At 47.4% G+C, this 22,022-nt stretch overlaps 2 protein-coding genes and 1 long non-coding RNA gene across 6 annotated transcripts in view; 2 read left to right on the top strand and 1 right to left on the bottom strand.

The window, feature by feature from the left end:
* The window catches only part of LOC143897116 (putative RNA methyltransferase CG11342), a 24,288-nt gene extending 19,161 nt beyond the window's left edge, over nt 1-5,127 (bottom strand). The window contains exons 1-2 of one of the 2 annotated variants that reach the window (XM_077405453.1): nt 4,754-5,127; nt 1,989-2,256 (exon numbers count right to left, since the gene is read on the bottom strand). In XM_077405453.1, the coding sequence (XP_077261579.1) occupies nt 1,989-2,012 (24 nt within the window). In that variant the 5' untranslated portion in view covers nt 2,013-2,256; nt 4,754-5,127. Of the gene's footprint in view, nt 1-1,988; nt 2,257-3,264; nt 3,280-4,753 lie in introns of those variants that run through there. The other variant, XM_077405454.1, reaches the window with a different exon arrangement.
* The window catches only part of LOC143897121 (uncharacterized), a 109,155-nt gene that overhangs the window by 77,675 nt on the left and 9,458 nt on the right, over nt 1-22,022 (top strand). The window lies entirely within an intron of this gene.
* Trbl (tribbles pseudokinase 2) lies at nt 2,724-22,022 on the top strand. Of its 3 annotated transcripts, none has more exons than XM_077405450.1 (4): nt 2,724-3,153; nt 9,563-10,323; nt 13,428-13,729; nt 18,361-22,022. In XM_077405450.1, the coding sequence occupies exons 2-4, from the start codon at nt 10,012-10,014 to the stop codon at nt 18,818-18,820; spliced, it is 1,074 nt and encodes a 357-aa protein (XP_077261576.1). In that variant the 5' UTR covers nt 2,724-3,153; nt 9,563-10,011; the 3' UTR covers nt 18,821-22,022. The 3 variants fall into 3 exon arrangements, with proteins under 3 accessions (XP_077261576.1, XP_077261577.1, XP_077261578.1); XM_077405451.1 differs by lacking the exon at nt 2,724-3,153 and adding an exon at nt 6,377-6,501; XM_077405452.1 differs by lacking the exon at nt 2,724-3,153 and adding an exon at nt 6,706-9,046.

Below are 22,022 nucleotides of genomic sequence, written 5' to 3'. Positions count from 1 at the left end.
CTCTCTCTCTCTCTTTCGTATCGCGTACGTGAACGCGGCCGTACACATGTCCGCGATACCCGGAGAGTCGTTTTTTGCGTCCGTGTGCGCTCCGAAGTGTGTGTACGGTACACATGGAATATATCGACGATTTAAGAGCGAGCGCGCGTGTACACACATCCACATAGTCGGCGCGGTGTCAGCACACGTACGTGTGTATTAATGCCAATTCGGGAAACGAATTCGAATACCCTAGAGTTCTTCAAATTTAAATTAATTTTTTTTTTAATTATTTAAATTTAAATTTAAACCATGTCGTAATATTGTTTTGGAGTATATTTTATAAAAAGGGTTTTACACGGCTCTCTCCGGCACACGTCATTCGCACATAACCAACATAAAAATCTATTTTGCAATCTGTTGTTTCATTCTTTTCATTTATTATTCGCTTCGCAGATCATCTTTGCTATTTTTGCACGATATACGTCATATATGATATTAGGAGAAACTAAGTAATTCAAGTTACATTACAAAAAACATTATGTAGAATTACGAAAAGTTCAAAAATCAACGTGTCGTAAAAAAGTGCCTGGGCATCTCCGTTGTCGTAAATCATGAGATTTTTGTAACGCTCGTCGTCCGTACGACTTTACATATTTTTTTCCTACAGTGTGGGAGACCCGTCACGGTCATACGTGGGTGAACGTGCATGCCCTTATACGCGCAATTGTTTAAAGCGTGCCACCCGCGCGCAACGAGAAACGTTAAGGTAGGTCAAGGGCGCGTTGCACCGCGTCGGACGAGTCTCTCGTGAAAGATCTCGCCCGTTCGAAGGATGCACGCGTTAATTTTTAACGCTATCCTCATTAAAAAATTCTGGCAGATAGACAGATATTCGGAATAAATCGGATCTATCTAAACGCTCGTTAATTATACATAATTTGCGGTTTTCGTTAAAATAGACAAAGTTAAAAAAAATGTAAATGATACATGTGTACAAAGTTGCGACAAAATCCCTCGCGTAAATGACAATCTATAAGCGTTTTAAACGACGATTTTATACGAGACTAACGAGACGACAATCGTTAATGTCGCATAGAGTTATTTGCATCACGCGTTACGAAACGCTGTGTGCGGTATGTTACAAAAATTATTACGTCATCCTACACATTAAATCCTAAAATGAGAAAAACACGACAATTCGGGGATTTGCCAACAATTATTTTAGAAGATATAACTTTACCGGTACGCGCGCGTATAACAGCGAATTCGGTCGCTCGCGCTATTCTCTCGGCACTGATATAAAGGTGTGTTTCCTATATAAGTGACGTCGAAAACTCCGGGAAGCGATTTCTTTTTAAACAGAATTTTAACGAGAAAAGTTCCTGAAAATGAGTCCGGAAATGCTTCCCTGGTAGAATTATTGGCCTTCAAAGTTTTATTTACGTATTTTTCTTTAACTTTTCGACATCGCTTAGAAAACACCCTGTATAAAGACTATTTTTTGTGAAGGTATTTAATTATAATAATATAATGATGAAAAAAATATAATAATCTTTGTATAATAATCTAATGACAATAATACAGGCAATAATTATAAAAATACATTCTATTCGGTAAAATACTCTCAGTGTTTAATATTGTCGTATTTTTTAGCGAAACATACTTCATCAAACTTTTAATTTATCTTCGCGCGTAGCAGTTTTTCGAACGTGTCGGTGAGCAGAAAACCTGCCTGCGCGGAGTGCGAGCAACCGAATTCGCTACACAAGTCCGCGTTATAAGTATACGCTGTATACGTTCGGGCGCCCCGGACATTCGATAAGCTCCGATAAGAATACGACCGCGTGTCGCGAGTTGAAGAGTCCACGTATACGCATGTCGGATTGGCGGGAAGGGGAAAGGGAGCGGTCAGGAGCGTCTCTCGCGACCGAATTCGCGCGCAGGTCGGCACGTTCACCTTCTCCGGAAAGAGATACGGATTGAGATACACAAGATATCTCTCTTACCTCGATGTTATTGTGGGTGTCCATCCGTCGCTTCCGTCGACTTTCTCGATTTCGGCCGGCCGTTCTCCGTGAGCCCGCGATCGCTCGCGTGCGCAATCGTAACGCGCGTTACGGTGGCGCCGGCGGCGGCGGCGGCACGTGACGCAACATCGTTGACCTCTGAAAAGATGTGACGAGCTCGGGATGAGGAACGTTGTTACGTACAAATAAACGGAACATTCCAATGCGTGCTATTTCTAGTACCTTCAGCGCTTCAATTGTCCGACGACTTCAAAATAAAATCAGTAACACGTGTGTAAATGCCTGCAACTGCCTCAACTTTAAACCAAGAGGAAAAAAAAACGGAAAGTCTCGTTCAATGGCGAGATCTTGCATCACAATATATGTATCGTACGCACCATGCTTGCGTTCGGACATCAATATCATCCGCACGACCAATCGAATCGAGGAAAGAACCACGATATGTCCACGATATCTCACGCGGTATCCCTCCGGATTATACCGGGTGAGGTTAAATCGTTAAAAAATCATACCGTTACGGAAAAGAACGGGTTCCGCGCGCGGCCTCGCCGTAACTGGCGTAACGACCGATGTTGGCCGAACGCGCGCGTTCGCGTGCCTTCGGCGCCCTCCGCCAATCGTCGGCCGTCGCGGCCGAAGATCGCCGAAGCGTAGTGCGCCCGGACACGGTTACGTTCGCGTTCGCTCGTTCGGCAGCCCGCAGTTGTCAGCTGCACAATGGCAACGTTGGTCCGTGCTCGCTCGTCCTGCTGCCGCCGTCGTTTCTGAGCGGTGGGCCGGCCCAAACGTTGGACCGTCCGTTGCGCGGATACCACGAGTCTCTCTCTCTCTCTCTCTCTCTCCTCGCGCACGCTCTCTCTTTGTCTCTCTCTCTCTCGCTCTTACGTCCCCGAGAGCTCGTCGCCGAGACGTCTCAACGGCCGCGTTTCGGAAACGAAAGCAGCGAACCGACGAAAGTAGCCGACGAGAAGTGAGCCAAGAAGAAAAGGAAGAAGAAGAAGAAGAAGAAGAAGAAGACTTCGAGGCCGATCGCAGCGATCGCCCTCGATCGCGGTGCCGCCTGCGGACGTCCGATCGTCCTACCCCACCGATTCAGGAACGACGCACGGCGACAGCTATACGGAAGGAAAAGAAACCCACGAAGGTAAAGTTCTATCTCGACGGGGAAAGGAAAAAAAATTAACCGAAACGCCCCGACGAGGCGGGGGAAGATCGGTCGTCGCCGCGCCGAGCGCCGAGCGCGTGTATGACCTACCCCTGACTCGCAGGAAACGCGCTATCGACCGTGGACGGCGTGGATGCCGGGGTGGAAGGTGGAAGGTGGAAGTAGCGAGTGGCACCCTCTCTTCTCTTCCCCCCCCCCTCCACTGAGCGTACGCGTACGCTCGTGTACGCCGTCGTGTGCGCGTGTCGCGCGGCTCCAGTGCAAAGTGCAGTGCCTCTCGTCTCTTCCCGTCGCCGCGCCCGCTCTCGTTGAATCCTCTTTCCGCGCGTCGAGTGTCGAGTTCTCGACGCCGAGGCGCGGCGCGGCGCCGCGGACTACCGCGCCACGGACGACCGCGCTCTCCGACGCGCGCTCGACGTCTGCCGTCGCTCTACCATCGCGCGTCCGAGAGTCAAATGACGGAACGAACCTTTCGGCGCTCGAGAAAGCAATCGTTAGTCGGAGTAATTAAAACGGAGCAATTGCGCGAGGCTAGTGTTGTTTATCGTTAAACAACCCGTTGTCACCGATGTCGCGAAGAAAGGGCGCGTTATTAATTAGAATTGGGATAATTATGCGTTGCGAATTTTTGCGTCCCGGAATGTGATAGATCGTCGGTGACGAGCCGGCTCTCTCGCACGCTCTCGTCGAATTTCATAATAGTTCCACGAATCTGGATCGTAATCGCTTCCCGATAAGGCCGGAACTCGAGCGGTGACGTCGTTAGAGAAACACATTGCAGAAATTCGTATCGAGGAATTCGAACGTATTCCTAAGTAACGTTTTTATTTGAAACCGCTCTGCTAATTGCGAAACGAGCTACTGTCTCTCGAAACTCAAACTCTTCCACATTTCTCGTTTTTCACGGTCAAACGGCGGAGCCGAAGGTTTTCCGAAGGTTCCAAAGGCGCGTCTGAAGATGTTCGATAGACTTTCGCGTTTATCGCACCCGGCCTTTTCCTCCTCGTTTATTTCCACCGAGGCCAGCCGCGCGCTCGGTCTCGCGCACTGAATGAGCGTATTTACACGTTGAATGAACGATCTGACGCGGCGGCACTAAAACCGGCGAGAGAGAGAGAGAGAGAGATCACAGCGAGCGTTTACATTTCGCGTAAGCCACCGGCGGATACGCAAACAATAATCTTGTTTGTTCCGGACAAAGGGAGCGGAGCGCGGCAGCCGACGCGAAAGATCCATCTTTCTCAATCTTTGACACCTAACCGGAAGTGTCGAGCTCCGCTCCGAGAGATACAGCGGTTTCTCTCCGACCCTGTACGAATCCTACGATTCGCGAGACGGACTGCGGGAGGATGCTGCGCCATGGGGCGGGGGGGGGGAGATCGGCCCGAAATCGACGCGCGGTCGCTTTTACAATGTAAAGCCGGGAGCGCGCGGCGAAGCTGTTGGGCAATTTACATATTTCGCGAGCTTGCGTCACGTACGGTTGCGCGCTATTGATGCAAACGGTGCCCGCAATATCGCGCCCTCGCCGCGCGCGAGCGCGCGACAATCGTGCAATTCTCCGCCATTTTGACCTTACCGAAGGATATCTCACGGTCTCTGTATAGCGCGTACGCTACATATGTGTGCTACGTGAGGCGCGTGTGCACGGCCGTTGTGTGGGTCGGCTGGTATATCGCGCGTATATCGTTTCGACACGCGGCGGCGGCGACGGCGATGGCGACGGCGACGGCGACGGCGGCGGCGGCGGCGGCGAACGCAACGCTTTACTAATTCCGAGCTCGCGATTTCGTCAGATACGCGCGTTTCATTCGGGAGAACGCGCGCGGGGGAAGGGACGGAGGGGTGGAGAAGACCTCGACAATGCCCCGAGGAGTTCGCGCACCTGCCGAGCTAAATCGTATCACGAGATCCGTCTCCCGACTCAGCTGGCTTCGATTCTCTCGCGACACGGTTTTATCGAATGTTCTTTTTTTTTTCCTTTAAATTCTGCCGCAAGACGACAGTTCACCTCTTGGGCCTGTTATTCGTTTTCGATGCACTTCTGAACCAGTGCGGTAAGTTGCCAGGGGCTTGTTACCTACACTAGTTCAGAAGTGCAGCGAAAACGAACAGGCCTCTCGTTTCGTATATGAAAAAATTATGATATACAAATAATAAAAATATGTCTTCTGCCGGTTGGACTGGCTCTTCGGGTCTAATAATATTTTTGCGGGTACATTTTTTTTCAGCAAATCCGAGTATGTCGGTCTTACTTCTATTCATGCATAACGAATTCGAATTTGTATCTTAATACACGATAAGGATTACATCATTTCCTTCGAGGTGTAATGATGTAATTTTCACCGTGTGTATCAGTCTTTATCGTTTGTTACCGACCGTCCCGAGATTTTTTATAGCTTTCACTCTCCCTCGCTGTTAAATATTTAAGTATAAAAATTTAAACCAATATACCTTAAATAACAGTTTGTTACTTTTAACTACCATGTGTATGTCGAAATTTATTATTTTAACACAAACGGTATTATTTTAACTTCATTGATTTAGCTAAATTAACGACATATTGGAGCGCAGTGGCGATCTATGAACAATTAAAAACGACTCAAATTGCGTATAATTTAACACTACGAATTTAACAGTGTTTGATGCAAGATGCAAGATCGCCACGTGCCGATTCCAGATCTGGCGCGCGTGGATTTCAAATGCGTTCTTTCGTCCATCCCGGCGTCTATCTCGGGTTTGAAACTGAAACCCCAATTTTTAGTAGACACCATTGTTACGTAATACATATAATTAACAGCCCCTCCGTCATTTCGCCTCCACTAAAAGGGGCGCGATACAAAAGATTATCGTCTATAGCTTCTTCGAAATACTCGGCCGATAGTCGGATTCAGGGAAACATCGCGGCCCAGGTCGGGGTTGCCAGACGTCGCTGCCTTTGGGTCATCGCGCGATATCTCGGAAGGAGGGGTGGGGGGGGGGGGAGAAGAGTGCCCCTTTAATCGTAGTCCGGGCACGTTCACCTGTCGATACGGCGCTGACCTCGCGAAATATCGCGGCATCCACGTGATCGAAGATAGCGGCCGCTTTTCGCCTCGAGCGACAGTCCTCGGCGGGATGATAAAACCGACGTTACCTCGTCATCTCGTTTCGTATCGCTCGCGACGAAGAGGACGACGACAAGAGATGGGGGGGGGATGAAGGAACGGGGGGAGGGAGAGAAGGAAGAGAGGAGGAGGCAAGGAGATCGCGAGTTGCTGCACGACAGCCCTGATCTTTGGAGCGAGGAGAGCCGTCGTTGCGTCGGCGTTGTCGACTTTTGCGCAAGTGCGTAGATATCGTGACGGAGGAGGCCGCGAAAGAGTACCTATCGCCAGTCGGCATCTGCCGCGCGAGTGACATATGATTTTCAAACGATACGATATGAAACGCGGCACGTAAACAGGCATTGAGCAATATCTCCATCGAAATTGTCTGCGACAGCTATTCTCGCCCGATCGCCAAGGTTGATCGTTAAATAAAAAAAAATAAAAAATAATAAAATAATAAAAAAAAAACTACGGCAACCGATATCGGCTGAGAACAGCGTGTGAATCTTGGGTATTGTAATGCCGGACATCCGTCTCTCTCGAACCGTAAAAACACGGATTTTTCTCCGAGCGAGAAATGCCGTAATGAAATTGTCGCTCGACGAATGTCCCAATTTTGAATTACTTATACGCTTCACGCGGTGGATTCGCTAAATTTACGCTCGAAATTTACTTCGCTTCTCGCATCTCGATATCTTCCATCGATCTTTATCTCGCACAATCGAGATCGGTGTAATATTTTGTGGAAAAATCTTATTGATAGTCTGCTCCAGAAACGCTGATCTTCGCGTTCGACCTTGTCGCTCGTTATTGTCGAGACGTTAATTGCTGCCACTAATTCGCTCTAATTCTTCACAAGTGAACGAGAACAATGACCGCTTAGCAATCCTAGTTTCTTCTTTAATTAACTAATGCGATCAAGCGGAAATACGTATCTCCTACGTATTTCCAGAAAATAAAAATCTATAATCACACTCCGGCAAAGCTTACAGTTATTTATATTAATTGAAGAATCTCGATAAGAGAGAGTGGACAGATATTTCGAAATCTATCATGAAATGGAGTGCGATTTCGTCATTTCTGACGTCGTTGACGCGGCTGAGATTGGGGAACCTGTAATTTGACGCGCCGAATTCGGCTTTTTTTTTTGTTGTTGAATCGAAAGACGATTCCGCTGCGCGACAAAATCGCGTGAAAAGTAATCGCCCGCGACACGCCGGTTGTGCACGCTTCGAGGAGCTTCCTCAAGGACAACCGCGCGATATTTGCATATATCTTGAATCGGCGATTCCGAACGGTTATGCGGATAGGAATGTATAATTCGAAGAGGGGCACTAATCGAGGGGCCACGTCGACCCAGCGTGCAACGATTGGAAGCAAATGTCGCTCTGACGACCGGAGTTTCCTGCGGTTATAATCGAATCTGCTCCTGAAAACTTTCTTCGAAGTTTTTTCCTTCGTTTTTTTCAATCGTTTGTAGATATAACTCGACAATCCCGAGTGCCTCGACGAACGAACAAGGGGAGAATGCCTCCAAAGTTCGAATATAAAGGCTGACTTATATATAATGTTTGCTTGCCGTAGTTGCAGTGAAACGGGATTCCGATATCGGAATGCAAACTTAGGCGTTTGATCCGACCGACGAAACTTGAGCGGGGAGGGCGGGTGGTAACACGCTGCACCCCCTCGGCGGACAAGTCACGTGTGATCCGCGAACAAGTGCGCTCGACCATCGCGCCGGATTCGGCGAATTTCGACGATGCGTCGGGGCGGGAGTGTATTGTTTTGTAAACATCGTGGAGATCAATGACGTGCCATCGACACTTATCGGCGGGGGAGAAGGGGGGTGCGAGGGCGAGCATTTAGCGATAAAATTACGCGCGTGAGTCATCGCGCCGCGAGTGTGGATCATCGCAGCCCGCTACTATTTCAGGCAGTCACGAATAAATTCGACCGTGTACCCCGCGTCTCCTCGGGGGAGGGCGAGGATTGGGGAGGGGTACGGGGTACATCCTCCTTTCGCGAGCGTGATCGCGCCGTTTCGCGTCTACGCGATTATCGTCGCCGCCGGGCGCGTCACGCCGGTCACGCGTGTGCGTGCCGCCTCTTTTCTTGCCATCCGATCATTCATAAAATCGTCACGTAATTTCCCTCGTCGCCGGTTACTTTCGTTCGTCCGGTCCAGTGCCGGCTGGTCCGATACCTCCGAGACCGAGAGCCGTCGACGTCACCCGGGGTATCGGAAGAATCACGGACTCTTACCACGATTTATCTGAACATTAGAAGATAATTTGAGTTTCACTTTCTTTGACCGCTTCAGCCGTAATTTTTGCGTATACGTGGAAAGTGAGCGCATAGCATGACGCTTTCTCTCGCGACTTTCAGATAAATTTGCATTCGCTCTCTAAATTCGTGGGGGGACGATCGACGCGTCATCGATATCCGTCCCTACGTTCTATTAAAAGGAAAAAAAACGGATATTTACGCTTACGTGACGCGATAGAACGAAACGATCGACGTTCGTGACGCGGACGCACGACCGGAAATTAGCTTGGGGCTAGCCGCGAGACTCGCCGCCGTCCCTGTACCCCGGCACGAATACCCCTGACCTTACACAGGCTCTCTCCCTCTCTAACACCGTGTGAGAATTGCGCATGAGGCGCGGCAATGTCGAAACGTGTCGTATTTTGAAATTGTCCGTGAATCATATTACGGGCTCCCCGTGAACAGAACTGTTGTGCGTCGTGTGTCGTCGTTGTCAGTTGTCACGTCAGATCGTGCGGGTGGGTATGTGTGTGTGTGTGTGACGACGCGTAGGCGTAATATTGTGGTGTAGGTGCGCCATGCCTCTCCTTCTATTTTGGCCAGGGCCACCTGCGCGAATTACCGGAGATGTCTTTTCTTTTTTAACTGGAGGGATGTAGCGTTCCCCCTGAGAGGAGAGAACGTGAAAGTGGCGCGCGCGCCGGTTTACCGTGATCCGGATATTCGCGTCCGCGTTAAACGTTTTGTCCTCAGTTTCGGTTCTCCAATACGAAAATCACGTTCGATCCAATTGCAAAATATTACATTAGTTTGTACATTATATTGCCAGACTGTTACGCAATGATAATTACGAGGTCTTGTGCTTTGGATTTAAATAAAAGATATAATGGTGGCAAATATATCGAAATAGACTTGTATATAGCCTCGTATTTTTTTTATTCTAAAGTGTAACACGGATTACGCTTCCTTCTATAACTCTATTTTGTTCTAAGATAACTGGCCGTCGCTACAATAATCTCTTTTTCGTGTTACAGGATCAGCTCTCGAGAGCGACCGACTGATAACTTACGTCTTACGAAGATCTCTCTCCGTCCAAGGACCCGGCGCAACACTGCGAAACGACACTGCGCGGGGTCACCAAAAGCACAAGTGATATTTCTAATAGTTAACGCGTTAGAGATTAGAGGAGCCGAAAACGTCTCGCGAAACCCGCCGTCAGCGTGCTCTTTGTACGTACAAATGTCGGACACTCGATTCGTAATATCAAGTGCTAATTGTAAGTCCGAGTGTGTGTTCAACGCATCTCAACTGTTGTAATCCCACGATCGCGTGGACCAGGAACGCGATACGGAACGCTGCGCCGGCGGGAGGGATTAACGGCTGCGTCGAGTGACACACACACACACACACACACACCGGGTGTGTACGTGTGCGTGCGTGCGTGCGTGCGTGCGTGCGTGCGTGTCTGTGTGTGGCGCGCAACATGAGAGTGGCCAGGCATCCACTGCAAGTACCGACCCGCAGCAACAATGGCAAGTACCCGGTCGGTCCTAACAGTAGTCAGGACGTCATCCATCAGCAGCCGTCGCCGCAGCAACAGCAGCAGCCGGTCGGCGACGAGAGCAGCGCGGTGGTGCCGCCGAGCTGCGTCTTCTCAAGCTGCGAGTCGATGCCCACCGACCTTAACAGGGGACCGACCATACTGGGGGATCGATTCCTGCTTCTTGGTCCGGCCGAGGGTAGCGCTCTTTATCGGTGCCTCGACGTGCACAACGGTCAGCAACTTGTCGCCAAGGTCAGTATCGAGATCCTTGCGAGTCGGTTTATCATTTTTGTCGACTCAGCTCGAAGATGGATAGCTTGAAGATCGCGGTTCGCTCTAGCTTTCTATAAATCTTAACGACGAGTACAAACCTGTGACTAAAAGTTTGCAATATCAGCAGCTTACAATTAGCGTGAATTGGTGCGAAGAGTATAAAATAAGGAGGGATAACTTTACCCACTTATACCCTAATGTTTAAATATTGTACAATAACTTCTTCCATTAGCAATACTTAGCAATATTAGCAATGGTATATACTATTGAACTAGCAGTATAACTTTAAGATTTATTTTTATACGTTATATTGGAGATTGCTTGTCTCAGATATTTTGTTAACGCGTCGAAGGAATTAAAAAGGTATATTATATAGATGAAAAAAAATTGATATTCCACGCGGCATTCTTATATAATAATAGCAAAAATGGCTAACGCGATAAATAACGAGGTTTCGCAATATTCCGATGGCAATTAGCTTTTTGCCGTATAATGCCGCACTGGCGCGGCATATAAAGGCGACGGCGCGCCATCGCACGTGGATGCATCCGCGGCGCACTGCAGCTGCCGAGTTTCCATCCAACTGCCGTGGCGTTATATAATAGGGCACGCGGACGTAACGGTCCGCTAATGTTCGGATCGATCGAAGCTTCCAGTGCTTCCACCGTGAAGCTCGTTGCGAGATCGACGACGACGCAACCGAGCCGGGGCCCTCCCCGCTCGTCTGGGAAACGCTCACAACTTCCTCGAGGAAGACTCAATTAATCCTTATCTAGACGACCTCTTTCCCTAATTGATGGGAGAGGAAAAAAAAACGATTTCCGTCGAGATACCCGCGTCGATAAGATACTTACTCGCTCGTTCGCGACGCGAAACCGGCTTGTGAGTCAAGGGCGATGTCAAGGGATAAAGAAAACCCATCGGTTGCTCCGACAATCAAATTGGATTCTCCGCGCTATGACTTCCGGAAGTTACGCGAAATCGTGGCTTCGTATCTGGATTTCAATGTTTCGCGTCGATAACAGGGAGGAGGCGGACGGACCTCGTTAGATAGATAGGCCAACGCGCAAAGTAGGTACGCAAACGTAACACGCGCGCGTGCAAGCCGTTTCCTGTTCTTCGGGGGGTGGGGCGGGGGCGTTTTATGTTTATTCGTGTCGACTTGCGCCGTATCGCGGAATTTCGCGATCGGAAGGATTTCAACGTTCCTCCAGCGTTTCTCCTTTTCATTCTTGCGCTCTTCTTTTTTTCCCCTCTCCTTCGGCAAGTCGCTCGAAGGGAGCTGTCACGTAACGCGCGCACACGTGGACCCGCTCCTCCCCGTCGCGTTTTCCATTAACATTTTACAATCGCCGTGCGTTATACAATGAGCCGCTTACATCATCGGCGTTGCGAACAAACACAAGGCTGTGTCACCCCGCGCCCGCCTCTCTCGCCTCGCACATCCGTCGCGTATCGCCACACGCTGTCCGTCATTCATAATCGCTTCTAAAGCCGCGGCCGTTTAATTTAATTGACGATTACACACGAGAGCGTTGCCACGCTTTCGCAAGCGTGTCCGCGTTTTGCGATTGTGATTTCAGAAGAAAAAAAAATAGGGGTCACAATTATTTCGGAGAACGGGGGCGAGGGTCGCGAGCACTAGACCCCCAAAGCCATGAGCTCTTCGATATAGATGGAGATAAGAACGTCCATAAATAGAGAACGCGTCCCATCGTCATTTTTATTTGCGTCGGAAAAGTTTCCCTGTGAAGCAAATAAGAGGGAGAGAAGAGATAATATTTTAATTTGATATATTAATTAAATTAAATAAAATTAAAGGCAAATAAGGGCCAACACCGATGATAAAGCGAGAAATATATAATATACAAAAACCTTAATTAAATACAATAACATATACAATTACGTACGTTTCGGTTTTAAAGTTTAGCTTTGTCAGTGTACGTACAAAAATATACATTATAAATTATTTATATCGTACTTGAGATAAGTTGCTGGAAATTATAAAATAATATAAGATAACACTTTGTTGAGTTCACCCGAAAAGAGCTGATTTTTCCTGTATACGTCTATTCTCTCGATTTTCCCACCAAAAAACGCGAACAAGTTTTTCGGCGCATTTTCTGAGTTGGGAGCATTACAAAAGCGGCGTTCGATGGCCGATCGGGTCGATTTCGTAAAGAATGCACGGTGTTCTTATTAAACTAATGAGACTCGAATGTCGAAACGGTGTCAGGTTTCGACACGAGCCAGAGAGATGAACAGCTGGACGAGCAGAGTTTCAAAGGTGATCGACGATTTCGTCCGTTGTATGTAGTTTTCAGAAAGTTTTTGCTCCGATAGGTCGATAAAAAGCATTATTTATAATTACAAATAATGCACATTCAAATCTATAGCTATGTCGGTTAAACCTTTACATTTTCTATCTGTTTTCTATTTGCACCATTATATTACGTTATATCGAGGATTAATTATAATCAGTGTTATGCCAGACTCATATAGCCCCCGCATCGAATTGCCTTGATATCGATATCTGGTATATATGAATCTGGCCGTTAATTAAAATAATTAAAAGAATTGGGGCGGATGTGTAATTTTAACCTCGAATATGTTTAATTTTCAACCTCGAAATTGATCGACGTCGTACGACTAGGTAAAGAACCCGCGTATGTTAAATAATCGTCACTTATAAGTATGCGAAGTGAGCATCGTCCTCTCAAGGATATCCGCTTGGAATAATTGAAGCTCGTTGAGTGATAAAATTTATTTCCACCCGAACCGAAATCGAATACGGTATACAGCCGGTATCGAGTTTCCATCAAGAACGCTTGTTAAAAGGCAGAAGCATCCGTCGTTTTGCGCTCCAGAAAAATATTGAATACCCATTCCAAAAATAAAGGCTTATCAGGAATATTAAACGCAGGATAAATACTGAAGATCGTATCAATTAGATGATTGTGATAATTAATTCCATTTAGGAGAACGAAACGTTTCATTTCCGGCGTATTTTTCAACCGGCGTTTTTTAACGACGACACTTGAATCGCCTTTGTTGCTGACTCCGTTTGCATTTCCGGATTGCAGGCGCTGACCGTGGGCGACAAAGGTTGCGAGGCGTTGCTGCAAGCCCACCTTCGTCTGGAGGGCACCGGCGCGGCGAGCGGCGTGGCTGGCGTGGTGGAGGCACCTGGAGGCCGGCGCTATCTCCTCTTGGAGGGCCATCACGGTGACCTGCACGCCTACGTAAGGGCACGCAGGAGACTACGCGAGCCCGAGGCGAGGCGGCTCTTCCGGCAAGCGGCCAGGGCCGTGGCGACGTGTCACGAGTACGGGGTCGTGCTGAGAGACCTCAAGCTCCGGAAGTTTGTTTTCGCCGATGAGGCGAGGTGAGAATATACCTTCCAGTTTAGTATTTAGATTCTTCAAAGTGACTTCGACCAAACTCCAAATTAACTTAACCAACTAGTAAAGCAATACCTACCTATAGAATTATTAACTTTTGTTTAACGCATGAAAAGGAAACTCAGATCATGAATAAAAAATTACTAAAACACTTATTGGAGATAATTACGCTATTTTGAATTAACCAGCGTTTGAGTTTCGTCCAAGTCGCTTTCGAAATCGAGTCTTCGATTTATCAAGCCTTTGTAGAAACGATGATTTACGTCTCTGTCGTAGACTAGATCTAAATTCAACTATTTTGCTTTATTTAAAAAAAAGAAAACGTTATGAAGGATATGAGCTTTCTTTCAGTTCTCATCAGTTAATATTGTATTTCCGGTCACTTATATTTTTGCAATACTATACGGTATATAGATAGATAATCGGCGTAAATTGTCGCCGATGATAATCGAGGAAAGAATCAATCAAAGTCGGAGCATCTTTCCCGCGACGATTAATTGAAAGCTGATAAGCGACACACATCCGGATCGAAGCGAAGGGTATCGCGATAGCGCAGGGTTCGCGTTCGCTTTTCCGAGTGAAGGGGAAATCGATTGCCGTGAGTGTGTATTTTCTCGTGCGAGTGACCTCTCCGTTCTCGGTGCTGGAAAGAAATACGAGCGAATATGGAAATGAAATGAATATGAACCAATTCGTCGCGGATCGCGTGGCGTCGTGCACTCGCTCGAACAAGGGGGGGAGAGAGAGAGAGAGAGAGCGCGTTTCTCTAAAGTATATACGTAGGTGTATCGTATACTTTCAAGACGCGGTTTTTACATTGGCATCTTGCTACATCCGTCATCGTCTGAAAACTCAGTTAAAATAAACTCATTCAAGAACACACGTGATTCTGTATCGAATAGGGAAAGTATAATATTGGTTGATTGATATTAATCGCTCTCGTTAGAGCGATATCAATCACTCAAGTTAAATATACTGCAACTCAAATCTCATTTATGCAAACACCATGTCTAATTTATAATCGTAGAAGCCAAAATATTTTCTCAGAAACTGAACAGGAGCGAGAGACGAAGCGATCCCGTTTGCGAAATAGTGCGCAAAACCAAATTTAAATTCGCGTAAAGTAAAGCTCGACTCCAAACAGGTGCGTTAAAACAGTTGCAAATCTTTACGAGTTACGAACAACGTGACCGTTCTCGTTATATGTACATACTTATATCCCTGTGGGATTTAATTAGATCGCGTCGAGTGATTTAGGGTGTGTTTGCGAAGCTCGTTCGCGCGGCGTTATCTGTTCGCGATACGACATCACAGCCGATCGGAGTCAGGCCGTGCCGAGCCGGGCGTGTGTGTCGTGCACACGGTGTACGCCGGCGATCGGGAGATCGACTCGTATGTCGGTCCGTTGTTGGCCAATCCGCATTCCTACCGCGCGGCGAGCTCTGCTGCTCCCGCGCGCGGCGCGTACGTAAGAATAAGGAGAGTCCGGGGAATGTTGCAAGCCAGAAAAGCATATTGGTTCATCGGCTGCTGCTGCGGCGGGGTTTTGAAACGTCGGTATAATTAGGAAACGCGTGGCTCGGCTCGGTTCGGTTCGGTTCCACCGCGACGCGACGCGAGGCGGCCGACATCCGAGACGGCCGCGTGGCATCTTCTCCTCCCTTTCTCCACGAGGGAGGAGTTTCGCCGTGCACCTTCCTCGAGTACTCGGACGCAATCCCCTTAGGATTGCAATAACGTGCGGGATTCGGGGTCTAACGAACAGTTTGGTAATGATAATTATGAAATAAGAGGATCCAAGAACTTGAATCGTTGAACTCTAGTTTGATAACCAACGTGGTAAATTGATCCGCCAATCTTCCCTCAAATCCTGCGACTTTGAGAGAAAATTACTAGCAATAATTGATTTCGAACGCGTCTTTCTACCTTTCTGAAAGCTCGCCGAGATCTCCGTCTCGCTCGCGGATCTGCTCCGGCGTGGGTTTCTCTTTACCTCATCGGTCGACAATGGGCGGATTAAGACGATCAAATCAGTCTTTTCCCGGATGCGCCGTCGCGTATGGAGAGTTCGACCTCTATGGTAATTGCTAAATGCATCACGCGCGTGTCTCGGCAAAAACGTGCGCCGTCGTTATTATCGTCATCGTTGGTCGTCGTCGTCGTCGTCGACGACGTTTGGCTCGCGGCGAAAAGCATCTCAACGCGATCTCGTGGCCGGATTTCTCTCCGCCACGCATCACATTTCGCAACGGCTGGTCCAGTTCGGCGCCGAATTCAATCGGTGGGATCGTCATTCGTTAGGGTTAACGATCCCCGCGGAGTAAAATCGTTGTGTCTCGTTTCTCTCTCTCTCTCTCTCTTTCTCTATTCTTGAAACAATCCGGGACATTGACCCGAGACCTGTATTCGGAAATTTCGCACGCGCACATCCGTGTAATCTACTCAAGTATTCGCACGAAAAGTTTAAATGCCTACTTTGCAGCTACAAACCATACTTAAAATGTAGGAGATATGGCTGCTTCAGAATAAATAACCACTCAAAAAGCAATTTCTCTACGCCCGGGATGGGCATTTGCATTTTACGCAGCCGTTTATTAGATCCGGATTTTTCTTGTACGACAGGAAGATTAATTTAATCGTGGGACGAAAATAATCTCGAGGCGATCCACCTCGCCGTTGGAACCATCAATTTGCCGCGTCTGCGAGCGTAGTCAACTGATTAATGACGTTGATTAATGATTCGCGTGATATCAGCGGCTCTCTTCTTCCAAGAATTGAGCTTTGCAATTGTAATATCAACAAAGAAACGAAAGTTCCTCGCGTTTAGATAGTTACATCCGGGGAGATCGGTGCTTTGAAAGCACCAACGTTTTGGTCTTTTGACATTTGTTAAAATTTCACGAGCCGTCCAAGAAATCACATAGCGTTTATAGTATCCGCCGCGCCGAGGGGTTCTTGAACCCGCGGAGCGATATCGTGCTGCGCGACCGGCGAACGGGTGAAAGTTTGCGAAGAAAGCTGTGCGATGCCCCCCTCTGTCTCTTTCTTTCTCGCTATCTATCTCTCTCCGCGGCGGCCGTGTTTAGTTCATCACGGATGGCCTAGCGTGCCATCGCGTTCGTTCGATTTATTTGCTCGTGAGTCGTGAGAGAGAGAGAGAGAGAAGAGGCCATTGACACTCGTTCGGATTGTCAAGATCGTGTAACGACTCTCTCGCGTGACGCGTGCGTTCACCGAAGGCGCGCTTCCGTCTCTCGTGGCTCTTCCGAAATGCGCGCTGACGACGCGTCTCGATGCGCTGACGGCTGAATCATTTCTTTGACACGCCTGAGAATATAATGGATTGTATTGTTTAATTTGGCGAGGAAACTCATTATTTTAATCAGTAGACGTTTCTCTCGTTAGAAATTTCCTCATTTATGTGTTTACGATGAGAAATTTCTAATTACGAGATACACTATTGTATTAGTGATAAATTAATACGAAATTAGTATGCATACCTTTTACGAAGGCAAAATCAATTTCTCAAGAAGTGCAATTTTGATTTAGCGTATATATGGGATTTGTCTCTCTCGATTACTCGGTCTTTCAACTACATTACTTTACTGAGCGCAACATGAATTTTTGTGATAAATGGGACAGCCAGTTTCTTAAGTATACATTCGTCAGGGCTAAAATATCTCTGCTGTAAGTGACTCGAAGGAACGATAAGTACCAGGAATGTGTACTTCTGTAGGAGGCGTATATATACGATCTGGAATACGCGGCGCTTTCCCGAGCGCGCTGCCCCCTTCTCGGCCGAAGGCATCGTGGGCGAGAATACGAGTGCTCGTGTCGAAGGAGAGCTCAGAAGTTACCCAAGAGCCAAGAATATTACGTACACGCGCGACTTCCGCGTTGCAGGTTGATCAACGCAGCGGCCAGCGCAGCGGGCCTCTCTTTCTCTCACTCACCATCTCTCGTCCTTTCTTCTTCTCTCGTCGCGCCTTATTCCGCGCTGAGCCGACGACTGCAGAGAACGATGGCTCAATCGCGGTGTCCTCTTGCTAAATTGAAATACCTTGCCTTCGGGCGCGCACTTAAAGTACGCGCGCGCGCAAGGCGAAGTCGGGGATCTCTCTCTCTCTCTCTCTCCGACTGCGCGCATTAAAAGATTGCACGATCCTCTCGGCTTCTAGACCGCGCGGGGAGCGAGTAGATCGTAACCGGTCGATAATAAATGCAGGACTTGGCGTAACGCGTGCCGGAGACACGCAGAGAGCGAATTTCACACGACGCGCCGAAAGGAAAAAAGACCGTAAATCTTTTGCAACGTTTAATGCCCTATATCGTGGCTCCTTTGAGAGAAAGACACGGATCTTTAATCTTCTCGATATCTAGGTGGGCCGTTCGTCCTGGTGTACGCCCACATGGCTATATTGAATGATTCTTTTCACATCTTAAAAGCGAAATAAATTAAAATTAAATGGATAGAGAGAGAGAGGGGCGGGATACGGGTAAAACGGATAGGGATACACGACTCGATTATCTTCGAGACAATGGCAAATCGCGTGTAATCATCACGTTATCGCAATCTCGACTTTTTTTTCTCCAATCGGACATTTCTTCTTTCCAGAACGCGGCTTCGCCTGGAGAGCCTCGAGGATGCGGTGATCGTGGAGAACGACGACGACAAGCTGACCGACCGGCGCGGCTGCCCGGCGTATGTCGCGCCGGAAGTGCTGCGCTCCGGACGCGCCTATTCCGGCAAGGCGGCGGACATCTGGTCGCTGGGCGTGTTGCTGTACACGATGCTGGTGGGCCGTTATCCGTTCAACGACGCCGAGCACGCGTCCCTCTTCGCCAAGATCTCGCGCGGCCTGTTCGCCGTGCCGGAGGGCCTGAGCCCGCGCGCCAAGTGCCTGATCCGCTCGCTGCTGCGAAAGGAGCCGTCCGAGCGGCCGTACGCCGAGGACGTGCCGCTGCACCCGTGGCTGTCGAAGCCGCTGCGGTTATACACACCTACGTCCGGCAGTAGGTCCTCGTGCCAGGACCAAGTCGTACCAGAGCTATCTATTAATCCTCAACAAGACTGACTCTCTCTCTTTCGGGGGAAGGATCATTATTCCGCGCGTGACGGCATCACTCTCTCTCATCATCCTAGTGCTTTTCTCGCGCCGACAGCCGGATCGAGTCCTCCGGCCGAGAGGGGGGAGTTGGCACAATCAAAAGAAGAAGGGGGGGGCAAAACGATTTTCTCTTAACACATTGGCTGTGCCCGTAGAGAGTAGCGGATAAACTCGGCGAAAAGCGAAACTGTCGTCTTATATATCAGAATGCGCGAAAGGTCGAATGGAACTGTTGTCAAAAGAGCAATATTCAGCAAAAAATTCTACCTTCAAAAAGATTTGCAAATTGAGAAATATATATCCTGGCAGTCAATGTGTTAATGGCAGCTGAATTTACACAGATCGCTCACGTAAGCTCGAGTCGCGCAGTCTCTAGCTTGGATTGAAAAATCGAATCGATCCTTGCCTCGTGGAGACGCGCGGTTAACTACGGCTAAGGATGCTAAGTCCTTCTCTTTTCGCCGGCGAGGGACGGCCTAGAATAAGCTTCGAAGATAGAGCGTACTAACGTGAGACGAGAGTAATCGTTCTCGATGGAACTTTTACGTAGGGGAGAGTAACCAAAGTCTCTATCCTGAATACAATGCCCTGGATTATTTTCCTCGCTGTTTAACGTCGTAACCTGCGAGTTGAACGGTCAAAGTTGAAACCTTGAATAAGATGATATTACGTCTCATTATATAAAGATAAGCTCTTTCTAGTCTAGAGGCAACTCGCAGGGTCGAAGCACCGAAACAGCGAAAGTAATTGAGGGGATCCTCTGTAAAATAGCGTGTCTCGATTTTGGTCATTCTCCGCTGGCAATTTCGGAGGCAATGTGACGCAAGTGATTAGTCTCTAAAAAAAAGTCTCTATCGGCTATATAGAATCCTAGATTCGAGAAACATTGCCATTATCGGTCCAAGAAACATTTCGCCTTGTTGCGTAATACAGATATATTTGCGCGCGAGCGCGAATCCCTTGTGATAGAATCTGACAGATTCTGAGCGACGTATGTGATACGAAATATACACAGGTTGTTTCATAAGCGTTATGCGGTTACTTGCGGTCATCTGTCTCTGAAGTCCATGTACATTAATTATTATAAACGATCGAATTCGATGTTTGTATTATGCGTTAGGCACACCCGAGTACATCCTCGACTTTCTCGATATTTCGCGTTGCGTATCTACACACGGGATAATTTTTCACGCTGTACCGGCGAATCCGCTGTATACACGAGTAAACAGTTATCTAAATGCGAACAAGGGACTCTAAATGTAAGTTCGAGTACAACCGGTGAGCTTTGTATAATATAGTATGTAGTATAAAGCGATGAATATATATGAATGGGATCAGAGATCGAGTCGGATTCAAAGTTAAAAACTCACGTAGTCTCAAAAGGGAAAATATGATGATTTAACACGAGACTAAATTGCCTAATGGCGACCAAATGTTACTAGAGCAGGTCGAACGAATTTAACAAAGCGAGTTTCTAATCTAAACTCCGACTCATTCTTCCTACACTCCCGTTTACCTGTCATTATATCACGAAGTCAATCAAATATTTTAGGCGGAACATCGAAGGAAGGAATATTTCTCGTTTCGAAGCGAAAAAAAATTCATTCTCCGACCTAAAAACATTGCCTAGAAAGTTCAAGACTGCTTGGACGTGTGGCCTATACAATTAACTTTATTAGAGAAAAATGCGAATACGTTGACACACGTGAATTTCTAACTTAAGAACAATAAAAGAATACGCTTCTGGATTACTCGCACGACGGGAGTATCCATGAAACTATAAATGTGTTCATCGATGGCAATGTTTTCAGGTAGAGTAACTCTCTAGTGAATCAAAGACAAGATTTACTCTCTTCTGACTCAGACTTCAAGTCATCGCTTGCGCGATATATGTACAGCTCACTAGGTTCCGATTTATAAAAGCGAACGAAGCGAACGATCGACGTTTTTATATCAGTTTGGGGCGCATGAGGCTACGCGTTCCATTTTGAAGATTTTTCTCTTGAGTAAAACTCTCCGATCGACATATATAGAGACCTACGAATGATCCTCGACTACTTTCAGTAGAGATTGTTATTGTCGCAAGTCAATTACGAGAATAAAATTCCAAGGTAGACATTGAGATTTTCATTTACATCAATGCCAAGTAGCATAATATCGTAATGAAGTTTTCTTTTCCTCTTTATGTTAAATGGTGGGTTTGATCGTGTAGATACATCAATGTAGACGTTAAATAAAGAGATATCGCGATGCCGCAAGTCATCGGTAGATATGCCCAAAATAGCACTCCTGAAATGTTTTCCGGAGTCAACGCTAACGCTAAGTTTTAAATTAAGCAACCGATTAAAACCGCCATCTCACATAGACGAAATTAATTCCGGCTTTTTCTGTGAAACACTTACGAGGGAATGGAAAGAACAAGTTCCTTAATATCACCAAATAATTGCAGAGTGCGAATCGAAATTCATTAATTTAGATATTCCGGAAGATTTTTATTTAATTTAAATACCCTATACAACAAACGTTGTTTGCAGAACGCCGTTTGTTTCGCGGAACATCGCTTTCGAGGAACATTGCTCTAGACATGAGAATCATCTTGGATTGTGGATGCGACGTTCGGTCTCGCGTGAAGCTTGAATCGGATTCGCGTCGGATGACCTCGAGACGTTTCTCGTGGCTCATAGAACTTTTGGTTTCGGAATCAGAATCAGAATCGGGATTGGGATTGGGAAAGGAAAGGCCAGAGAGATTACGGGATTGTCGACTGCGACTCCTTACCTCGGCCCTTCACGTTCGACGAAAGTACCATGTGTTCTTGTATTTAAAGATATCTGTCTACCTACTTATTTACGCGAACTCTTTTGTAACTTCCGCGCGAGAGAGAGAGAGAGAGAGAGAGAGAGAGAGAGAGAGAGAGAGAGAGACCTCTTTTCCTTTTTATTTTATAATATTCGCGCACCCGTAACGGGACACGGTACCCCGGTGCGGCGCTGATTCCTCCTCGTATCGTTCTCAGTCAGGGTACAAAACGCCGCCGCGCATTCATCGACGTTTAATTTGTACATAAGTTCGACGCGTTTACATCCTATTGTATTCAATCATTGTCTAGGTGCGATTAAGGGAATTTCGTTTCTGTACATAGGTAAAATAAAGTGGCGTTTATGATGAA

This window comes from Temnothorax americanus, unplaced genomic scaffold (genome assembly GCF_048541705.1).
Source record: "Temnothorax americanus isolate GAGA-0224 unplaced genomic scaffold, ASM4854170v1 Scaffold2, whole genome shotgun sequence".
NCBI lineage: Eukaryota > Metazoa > Arthropoda > Insecta > Hymenoptera > Formicidae > Temnothorax > Temnothorax americanus.
This window is presented reverse-complemented; position numbering and strand designations above follow the sequence as displayed.

Bases quoted from the DNA above. Each gene is read 5' to 3' on its own strand.
- Trbl (XM_077405450.1), top strand. From the start codon at position 10,012: ATGAGAGTGGCCAGGCATCCACTGCAAGTACCGACCCGCAGCAACAAT. The intron at 10,324-13,427 runs GTCAGTATCGAG...TCCGGATTGCAG, and splicing joins GTCAGCAACTTGTCGCCAAG to GCGCTGACCGTGGGCGACAA. The intron at 13,730-18,360 runs GTGAGAATATAC...TCTTCTTTCCAG, and splicing joins GTTTTCGCCGATGAGGCGAG to AACGCGGCTTCGCCTGGAGA.